The 10996-nt window shown below is 39.8% G+C and overlaps 2 protein-coding genes across 5 annotated transcripts; both read right to left on the minus strand.

Annotated features, from left to right (window-relative positions):
* Nucleotides 1-879: 879 nt before the first annotated feature.
* On the minus strand, nt 880-5770 carry kctd9b (potassium channel tetramerization domain containing 9b). The gene is made up of 12 exons (XM_063890349.1): nt 5626-5770; nt 5355-5476; nt 4468-4511; nt 4290-4383; nt 3995-4053; nt 3772-3900; nt 3609-3676; nt 3343-3438; nt 2914-3063; nt 2683-2788; nt 2379-2512; nt 880-2248 (listed from the first exon to the last, which is right to left on the minus strand). Exons 1-12 carry the CDS (start codon nt 5671-5673, stop codon nt 2132-2134), a joined length of 1167 nt encoding a protein of 388 aa, XP_063746419.1. The 5' UTR covers nt 5674-5770; the 3' UTR covers nt 880-2131.
* A 499-nt stretch (nt 5771-6269) lies between these two features.
* Nucleotides 6270-10968, minus strand: marchf5l (membrane-associated ring finger (C3HC4) 5, like). 4 transcript variants are annotated; one of them, XM_063889972.1, is made up of 8 exons: nt 10829-10968; nt 10152-10224; nt 9974-10054; nt 9679-9881; nt 9218-9348; nt 8899-9070; nt 8431-8591; nt 6270-7941 (listed from the first exon to the last, which is right to left on the minus strand). In XM_063889972.1, the coding sequence occupies exons 3-8, from the start codon at nt 10000-10002 to the stop codon at nt 7774-7776; spliced, it is 864 nt and encodes a 287-aa protein (XP_063746042.1). In that variant the 5' UTR covers nt 10003-10054; nt 10152-10224; nt 10829-10968; the 3' UTR covers nt 6270-7773. The 4 variants fall into 4 exon arrangements, with proteins under 4 accessions (XP_063746042.1, XP_063746045.1, XP_063746043.1 ...); XM_063889975.1 differs by having other exon boundaries at nt 6270-7972; XM_063889973.1 differs by having other exon boundaries at nt 9974-10051; nt 10829-10961.
* Nucleotides 10969-10996: the final 28 nt, after the last annotated feature.

Genomic DNA, 10996 nt, shown 5'->3' on the forward strand with positions numbered 1-10996 from the left:
AAAAAGTAAAGTAAAGTAGAAGTACTCAGATCTTGTACTTGAGTAAAGTAGAAGTACTCAGATCTTGTACTTGAGTAAAGTAGAAGTACTCAGATCTTGTACTTGAGTAAAGTAGAAGTACTCAGATCTTGTACTTGAGTAAAGTAGAAGTACTCAGATCTTGTACTTGAGTAAAGTAGAAGTACTCAGATCTTGTACTTGAGTAAAGTAGAAGTACTCAGATCTTGTACTTGAGTAAAGTAGAAGTACTCAGATCTTGTACTTGAGTAAAGTAGAAGTACTCAGATCTTGTACTTGAGTAAAAGTAGAAGTACTCAGATCTTGTACTTGAGTAAAGTAGAAGTACTCAGGTCTTGTACTTGAGTAAAAGTAGAAGTACTCAGACCTTGTACTTGAGTAAAGTAGAAGTACTCAGATCTTGTACTTGAGTAAAGTAGAAGTACTCAGATCTTGTACTTGAGTAAAAGTAGAAGTACTCAGATCTTTGTACTTGAGTAAAAGTAGAAGTACTCAGATCTTGTACTTGAGTAAAAGTAGAAGTACTCAGATCTTGTACTTGAGTAAAAGTAGAAGTACCAGAGTGTAGGAATACTCAGTATTACACTGGGATACTTTTACCTAAGAAAAGCCTCCCAGTAAAACTCCTGAAGTCACTAATACTAACACAACGGCGCCCCCTGGTGGTGAACACAGGTACAACATCCAGTGATGATAGAAGTTTGGGTGATTTTAAGATAAAAAGACAGATTTTGTTTTTTTAAGTAATAAAAACAATACGTAAATAAACTAAAATAAGCTTTCCTTTAAAGAGAGATCATACGGAGTCAAAGTCAAGCACTTTTAAACAGACTTAAAACCTTTAAATCACATTTTCGGTGATAAAGAAATTCAAAACATGCCGAAACGTTTAATTTTTTTAAAGAAAAACATTCATTAAACATTATAAAATAAGCATGATTCAGCAGAAAAGACGGTTTCACATCAGTTTACATGTAACGAGCTTACAGACACATTCAGTAGCATCGGACATTTACTCAAATATACATCATTGATATTAAATACAGCAGTTCAATGAGCAGAAATCATGGATCATATTTATCTGACTTTGAGCTCTGAGGATTAGTTATTTACTGAATTTAAACGAGCATTTCTAACATCGGAGCTGTGTTTTTAAATGATCAGGACATGTTTCAATAAGCACCTTTAAACTGTGAGGTTGTTTAAATACACACAAAGACTCAAACCGCTTTGAATTGAACTCTTTTTTGGTCACAAAATGCTGCTTCACGTTGTGTTTTGATCTCAGGAAATTAAACACCTTTTCTGTTATACCTTTTTTACAAATATTTTCTTGGTTTGATTAATTGGATTTCCTTCCAATTTATACACAGTGAAAAAATGCAAAAAAGCCCAAACATTTATTTGGGAATTTATATAAGACATGAGAATTGATATAAAAAATAATAGCAAACAATAAATAAAATAAGATCCCTTTGTAGCAACAGCCCACCATCATTTTAGCACATTCAAATATATTTATTTAAATTAGATATATGTATTTATTTAATATATATATATGTATTTATTTAATTTAAATATATTTATTTAATTTAAATATATATATGTATTTATTTAATTTAAATATATTTATTTAAATGTATTTATTTTATTAAATATATTTATTTAAATGTACTTGAATTATTTCTGCTATTTGCAATAAAAAAAATTGAGCGTTTCAATCTGGGATTATTTCAGCTTTAAAGAAGCATTCAGTGTTCAGACATTAAAATGGTTCATTTTTTCAGCGTTGCATTGAGTACATTTAATTAGGATGTATTTGAAACAACTTTGAACATCATTAACAATCCACAACTACATTCAGAGACATGTTTACCGTCGCTGTAAAAGCAGGAACACACACACATGTTTCTAACGGACATGTTCTTCTTTATCTGACAGATCCAAATAAAATGTCTTCATAAGGAGTTCACACTTGTTGGTGTTTGGTTTCGGAGCAACACATTTGGCATTCATGGTCTTTAACGAGGAGTTTGTGGAGAGAGGAAAGTGTCAGTGTGTGTGTGTGTGTGTGTGTGTGTGTGTGTGTGTGTGTGTGTGTGTGTGTGTTTGTTCACCGCACACTCTGAGACATGTGCAGTGGGGTCAGCATCTCCTCAAAGATTGCTCCCTTCACATTAGAGCCGCGCAGGTTTGCCTCCTGAAGGTCGCAGCCTGACAGGTCACAGTTCTGGGAAAAACAGACCACACCTGAACGCACCATTCATATATATTTTTCATTGATCTTTTTTTTTTACAAATAATCATTTTAACTTATACCAGGAGTCAGTGTGTGTGTGTGTGTGTGTGTGTGTGTGTACCTCCAGGTCGGTTCCTGCCAGCGTGGCCCCCCTCAGGTTGCAGTTCTTCAGTTTGGCGTTCTTCAGCGTGGCGACCCTCAGGTTGATCCCTGTCATCTGACTGCCCTCCATGTCCACGCCCTTCAGGTTGGCTCCTGCACACACACACACACACACACACACACACACACACACACACACACACACACACACACATAAATGAGTCTAATACATGTGTGTGTGTGTGTGTGTGTGTGTGTGTGTGTGTGTGTGTGTGTGTATGTGTGTGTGTGTGTGTGTGTGTGTGTGTGTGTGTGTGTCTCACCCTCCAGGTTGGCTTTGATTCCTGCAGGATCTTCAAAGTTGCAGCCTCTCAGTGAAGCTCCCTCTGCGTTGGTGCAGAGCATCTTCACTCCCTGCAGGTTAGCAGCCTGACACACACGGACACACACAGACAAACACAGACACACCCACTTAATTTAGAGACTCAAAAAGCAGGTGTACACGTCTGAAGTCAGTTTCCTACTCAGTAAGATAAATAATAAGCATGTCTCACGTCGAGGCAGGCCAGCGACAGGTCGGCTCTCTCCAGGTTGGCCCCGCTCAGGTTAGCGTGGCTCAGATTGGTTCCGCTCAGGTTGGCCATCTTAAAGTTAATGTAGCGCAGATCGAGACGGGATAGATCCGCCCCGTTAAAGTTCAGACCCTGAGAGACAACACACACACACACACACCCACACACCCACACACACACACACACACACACACACACACACACACACACACACACACAGAAACTGAGATTAAAGTGGAGGCCCACACCATCACAAACAGGAATCTCTAGCTACTCTCTCGTTATGTAGGACTGTGTATTTATGACAGCATGTTTAAGTTTGTGTGTGTGTGTGTGTGTGTGTGTGTGTGTGTGTGTGTGTGTGTGTGTGTGTGTGTGTGTGTGTGTGTGTGTGTGTGTGTGTGTGTGTACCTGACAGCGCAGCTCTGATTTGGTGGTGGTGGCGAGGAGATATCTGATGAACTCTTTCCGACTCAGAGGCGAGTGATCTTCAGGAGGCTGAGAGGACTGAACACACACACACACACACACACACACACACACACACACACACACACACACACACACACACACACACACACACACACACACACACACACACACACACACACACACACAGGTCATGTCAAGCAACCAGAAACACACTCTATTAAATGTTTTTCCACAGGCACACACACCTTTATGAGAGTCTCCAGTTGTTCAGCCAGCTGTTCGATCCCGAAGAAGCGAGCCTCTTCCAGCACACCTGCAGAGAGAGAAACCGGAGATTAGGAAGTAATCTATTACAGTTTAGGTGTGTGTGTGTGTGTGTCTGTGTGTGTGTGTGTGTGTGTGTTGTACCCAGTGGGTTGATGCCCTCGTTGATGATCAGCTGGCCGTGTCTCAGATAGTTCAGGATGGGTTCAAAGTAGTCCGGGCTGCGGTCGATCAGAAACGCTCCGTGAGAGTCGCGCTTGTTCCCCCAAACATCTGGATCACAAATACAGAGGTGAAATATTAAAGACATCATAATAACGTGTAGATAAAAGACACATTAATCACTTCTCTATAGGACAAAACTCACCCTTCTCTCTGAACATGTGGGCCAGCATACTCTCCGGCTCTTTACTGACCAGCGTACTCCTGAGGACACACACACGAACGCACACACACACAGAAAACAGTGAATAAAGGAGTGTGTGTTTGTGTCTTACAGATGAATATCAGTCCAATGTGTCTCTAGTTAAGCTCTGTGTCCAGCGTCTCTTATCCTCCTGTATTTTCAGCGTCATTAACGGTTAAATAGAATAAGTAACGGTGCTGGGGAGCGGGATGATTCTCTGAAAGATGATTAAATGATGGATGAAAAAAATATCTACCTGGTGGTGGTGAAGCAGCGTCCACCCACGTTGAGCGTCAGCCAATCGGTGTGAGTCTGATCCTTCTCAGGGTCAGTGAGGTCATCCTGAGGATCTACACACAGGAACAGTTTAATATAAGTTACCTTACAACACTCAGACTTCTGCTGCCCTTTTTGAATGTGTCCCTCAGACTTACCCTCAGATGAGTCTTCCTCTGAGACGTACAGAACATCATCATCCCTGCACAGATGGAAGAGGGATAACCTCATTAAAAACATATCATCTTAAAGACATCGGTGCTGGAAACTGATTCTGACGGTTGTAGTGGAGACAAATGTAAAATATCTGATACAAGTAAAGAGGAAGAGTTTTGTAGTAAATGCACTTCAGTGTATGTCTAGAGTCTATTTATTGAAGGTCTGCTTCTAAGTATTAGTATTTTAACTGTACTTAATGATCTAAATACCTCCTGATGTTATGATGGTGACAGCTTCCGGTCTCACCTGATCTGCGTGGTATTGTTTATCAGAGGACAATTAGTTGAGTACTTTTATGTGTAGTATTAGTACTTTTACTTAAGTAACACGTTGAGTGCAGTACTATGACTTGTATCCGAATATTTGTTTGTGTGGTATAAGTACTGACACTGTAGTCGATGGTCTAAAAATGTTTTTGAACTTTATGTATTTCTGTCTAAGAGCCGTAATAATAACACAAACGTTATAAGGGCCAGGGCGTCCAGAGTTCATAGACCTTCCAGAGTTCAAATAAAATGTCCTTTTAAAAATAAAACTGAACGTTTTTGCAGCTTTCCTGTTCTCAAAATAGAATATAGCAGGGTTTTGGAGACTGTTACGACTTGTGACATAATCTAAGTTTGGTGTTAGTAATTGTACTTCACTAATTGTTACTGGCAGAACTATTACTTGTGAATAATAATAATTGTTTGTCTATCCAAAACACACATGTAAGTAAAAGGTCTGAACACTTCATTTTTGACACAGAGTATTAGTAAAGGGTATTAATAGTGTTTAACTGTAGTAAAGGAGGTACATCTGGATGTGAGTGACAGCAGCTTCTCACCTGATTAACGTGACGTCGTCTATGAGGCCGCGGTTCCCGTTGTAAACACTGGAGGCTCTGATCCCCAGTTTACAGCTGGCAGTGGACAGCAGATCCTCCAGAGAGCCGAACACAGCCACCACCTGAGGAGGAAACACCGACAGCAAACAGCAGCTAATTAAATAAAACAAAACGACAGCTCACAAGTTAAAGAATCCGTTTGTTTTTAGCACGATGCTAACCAATGCTAACCAACATGTATAGATATAAACAGTCTATGGCCACAGCTTACCTTTCCATTTGACGAGGTTCCGTTTACAAACAGTGTGACCCTCCTCATGGCAAAATGAAATCAGATAAACAATCCACAGCTCAGGAAATAAACACTACATACATCCTTCAGCAAGTCTGTTTCCTGCTTCTTCTCCGGACTACACTCAAACGCCCCAGTGAAGCTCAAACATCCAATCAGACGCTGAGAGGAAACCGCGACAACCAATCAGTGATCAGAGTGGGCGGGACCTTGATATTACGTTGCTTCACAATCTTTATATTTATTTAGCTTTTTGTAACACTAAAGGGCTTCCTAGCAATATAAATAACACATACAAATAAACCCCTGCTTTACCAGCTCTAATATTACAATGATGGACACATACATGCATCAATACCAATATAACAATATCAAATACGTTATTAAAAACGTCTGGATTTATATTTCACATTTCTATGTGGTATGTGTGGATGCATGCAGGGACAAAAGTGCTACTCATACATCTGTTGACAACATGTGAAAAATTACATACAAAAAAATGTACATTTATCACCTTAAATGGAAGCAAAATCATAAACGTTTGGTAGTAAATGAGGAATGTGTACTTATACTCTGCATTACTTATTTAATTTGTAGTTGTGAGGCATAATATAAAAAGACACTTGGTTTATAAAGACCTTTATTAAACACATTTGTCACCAAAACATAAAATAAGAGCTCATGTTAACACACACTTGCAATTAAAGTCCCAGAGCATGTTCATTTGGCAAGAGCAGAAAGAGCTTCAAATCAACAATAAATCTCACCCTTTTCTTTTTACTCCAAAAATAGATATATTATGTGCCACCAGAGGAAGTGCAAACAACCACAATCGACTCAGGAAGAATAAACTGTGAGATGTTTGGATTACTTTCAGTCTCCTGTTGGGGAGCGTTTCACATTAGCATCCGACACATCAGCAGGTCTTAAAACTAAGGAGACACAATCACAGAACACTGCAGCATCCTTTTATCAAACAGGTGCTGCAAGTCAGAAAATGTAGAACCAAAGCAAGAATTTAAATATCCTTATAAAAGGAGTTTGAAGGAAAACAATTAGGGGCAATTTTTTATCCAGTAGATCAAAAATGAATGCAATAAATACAGAGAAACGACCCAAAGATGATCAAAACCAAGCAGGTATCATAACGGAGGTAAAAAATGAGTAACCGTCACGTTTCAGAACAGTGCTTTACAGAAAATAAGCTTGTTCTATTTTGAAAAAAGTGCTTCAAATAAGGCACATTAAAGGAGGACGTGTGTTAAGGCTTCTTAACTTACATGCACTGAAGATACCTAAAACACAAGTGCAGTAAATCTGAATACCCAGCTGTCTCCTGTCAACTATTTCATTGTTTGAATGACCAAATACTCAAAATTCTGAGGTGCAAACACACATTTAGACTTCCAGAGACACACTACGCTAGTTTCAGTTGGACTTTGGGAGGAATTTATTGTGGATACGATGATTTATTTCTACATTTGATGATAAAAACAATGATTCCTTTCATGCTTTCACAATTTAAATCCTCCCTTTCCTAATCATTAGTCTGTGTTGAAGCTCCAATAAATCGGGCACTTTATAAAAAGAAAAGGCACCAAATTATATTTCATAAATATCTTCAAGTATCTGTTGTCATTGAGACTAGATTTTAAGGATGAGAGGAGCTCTGATATGTTCACATATGTTTTTCTACGGGTGAGAATAAGGCAGATGTTGGAGGAGAAATATTAAAGGGGCCCTGTTCTCCTCATGTTCAGTGTGTAGTGTCTCTCCGGGGACATGTCTCCATGCTTTAATGTTCAAATAGCTCTCATACTTTTTCTCATACTGTCTGTGTGTGAAACCAGAGCCCAGTTTGCTCTGATTGGTTAGCTGATTAGATGTCCCGCCCCCTTAGCCTATCACAACAACGTGTTGGAGCACGAGTGTTCCATAGGGGGGATTTTAGCCTTTGCAGACTACAGAAACACACTGCAGGAAAGGGACACCAAAAGAAAAGCAGAATAGGGCCCCTTTAAACGTCCACGGGGCAGATGAAGCTTCCTTCTCACTGAGACTCACCTCTGCCTTGTGTTTTAAAGTAAATCACATCACAGTTTTCCCTCTCTCTCCTCTTTATTAAAACTACTCGTTGCCGCTGTCCTCCGTGTCCTCGTCCTCGGCGCCGTCGCTCTGTCCCTCAGCGCTCCCCTCTGGGTAGTCCAGGATGTGTCTGCTGGCCTGATTGATGCACTGCTGCTGTTTGAAATACACCTTCAGAACTCCTTTGATCAGAACGAAGGCGATGCCGCCCTGCAGGTGGAGAGGGGAGTCAGTGAGACACCTTTAAAAAACAACAAGGGGGTCTATGACGAAAATGAGGTGGCTTTCAGTTGGGATTTAAAACAGGAATCTGAATCTGAATATTTAATTTACTTTTATATTTATTTAGTTGCTCCGTTTGGAAGTGAAATAAAATAAAAGCTAAATAAAATAAAATGTCTAGAAATAATTAGACATAAGAAGGAGCTATGAAAAATAAATGAATTAAAATAATTATACAAACATAATTTAAAGTAAAAATGCAAAATAAATATATGAAATGAAACTTTTTATAAAAACCCATAAAATAAAATAGATTAAAGACGTTTATAGAATCATAAAATGAATAAATAAAATAGAATTAAGGATCTTTTTAAACATATAAAGTTAAATAGATATTTAAATAACAGATAAGAACTAAAAGTAAAAGTCTGCATTAAAATATGATCATTTATAAATAACATTAAAGGTTTTATTCACCAGCACGGTGCGCTGCAGGTTGGAGGGCATCTGTCTGAACAGCATCCGCCCCACCAGAGAGGCGATGGTGGGGAAAACGAGTGCTCCACACAGAGTCCGAGAGACAGAGAGGTGATCTCCGGCTCCGAGGCCGTCAGCCGGGACTCTGGGAAGGTAACGACCTATAGGGGGAAATATTTTCTATTAAATACAGATAAATAAATGATATAATGCAGGCTGTTTCGTTAGTATGGTAGCATTTAAAAGAAATAAACCACGTGTGGAGCACAGAAAATGAGCTAATTATCAATTATTAAAATCAATAATTACATAAATACAGAATAAAATGTATGATGTAATAAATATGGAAATAAATAAATGAAAGTTGCTAACCAAACAGAACATAAATAAATAAGTGTAAGTGTGTGCATGTGTGAGTGTGTGTGTGTGTGTGTGTGTGTGTGTGTGTGTGTGTGTGTGTGTGTGTACCTGGTGTGAGCTTCCCCCTGTGGGAGTGTTTCTGCCACAGCCTCACCAGGTAGTCCTCCCAGCGGATCATCTTCCCCAGAACCAGCAGCACTGGGATGGTGGGCAGACCCATCAGCAGGAAGAGGGGGTCGGCCCGCTCCATCACATGGAGACCCTTCTTATGACCCACCACCTGAACACACAACACACACATTCAAATAGATGAAAACACACTTAAACTCTCTGCTTTATGGAGGTGGACTGTCTCGGTATTGAGTGTTGATCTGTGATCGACACCCATCTCTCTCCATACTGGTTCTGTATTTTATATTCTTAGTACCTGCATGACGGTCACGGCTCCGTACGTGACGGCGGACCAGTACACGGTGCCGACCACGACTCCGACGGCAGCGAAGGGGCTGACCCGAGTCAGAGCCCGGTCCACCTGCTGCAGGAAGTACACCAGCGGGCCTGAGGAGACAAAACAACAACAAACACACACACTAACAGGGTCAAGAACAGTTCTGAGGAGAGACACAAACACACACACACACACACACACACGCTAACAGGGTCAAGGAGAGTTCTGGGGAGAGACACACACACACCACACACCCACACACACACTAACAGGTTCAAGAATAGTTCTGAGACACACACACACACACACACACACACACACACACACACACACACACACACACACACACACACACACACACACACACACACACACACTGACAGGTTCAAGAACAGTTCTGAGGAGAGACACAAACTTAAAATTAAGAAACGTTGACGTACCCATCTTGGGGAAGGTGATGTGATACTCGGTGCCACACTGCGGACAGCTGACCGCCCCCCCGCTGTTCCCCTTCTGCTTCTCGTCCAGCCAGCGCTGCAGACAGGCCTGGTGGATCCATTTAGTGCAGCCTTTACAGCGGCAGGGGCTCACCCACTCCGCAGCCAGGTCATCTCTCTCTGTGGCAAAACACACCCAGCAGTGTCTGCGTGCACATACACCGTAGCTTTAGACACTGATTTAATGTTGAGAGACACAAGAAATGTGTAAACTATAAAACAAACTATAGTATCTTACTTCTCGGGTGTCTCCTCAGCGAGGGCCATGGTGAACAGACTCTACTCCCCTGGATGTTAACATGAACACTGCACACAGCTCCTGTGAAACCACCACACCTTACTATTGCAGGTAACGTACACCTGGATTCAATCCATGACTTCTACTTATGACTGAGTATTTGTACTTCTCCTTTTACCCAAGAATATATTCTGAGTTCTTCCTCCACCTGTTCTTTTCCTTCAAGTCCAAAGTCAGAGTCCAGAAGTAAGCTGTGACAAAGCACAAACCATGAACTGAAACTGATAGTAAAAGTATTGCTAACTATAGAAACTTACATAAAGTCAATCTCTTTCAATTTAGAAAGATAGATAGAAAATGGTTGACAGTCAATGCACAATAACTTAAACAAATACCTACAAAATAAAATAAAATCCAAATAAAATAAGGATAAACATACAAAAATAAAAATGTAAGAAACAATATCTAAATTCTCAGTAAAAAACACATTAAGAAGTATCGGAACATTATAAAATATACAGAATAAACTACAATATTCTCTAATATACAATCTGCTGAACTTATAAACAGTATATTATATACATTAAATAATTGTCTACAGTAGACTTCAAATTAAAGTAATTAAAAGTGACTTTTGCTTCGTTTAAGAGCAAAAACTCACTAAATGTCACCTATTTTAACCTCATGCTAATGCTAACAGGAGGAGCTAGTTAGCATTGTGGTTTGTTTTACATTACGAAGCTAAGCTAACTAGTAAAACGACAACTAAACTGCATTAACCGATAATATAGATGACCTCGTAACCTGTCAGTTCAATAAACAGCTGCGTAGTATTGATATTAAATCACTACGTACCTGACAACAGAAGAAAATATCCAGTTATTTGATGTTTTTACTGCTCATTTCTTAACGCATTATGTCATGTTTTGCTCGGTTATGTTATGCTAACCGTAGAAAGCTAACTGGGCTTCGAGAAGCGTTCTGATTGGTTGGCGGCTTAGACCTTGCTTGCCGCGTTCAAAC

This window comes from Eleginops maclovinus, chromosome 8 (assembly GCF_036324505.1).
Source record: "Eleginops maclovinus isolate JMC-PN-2008 ecotype Puerto Natales chromosome 8, JC_Emac_rtc_rv5, whole genome shotgun sequence".
In the NCBI taxonomy this organism is placed as follows: Eukaryota; Metazoa; Chordata; class Actinopteri; order Perciformes; family Eleginopidae; genus Eleginops; species Eleginops maclovinus.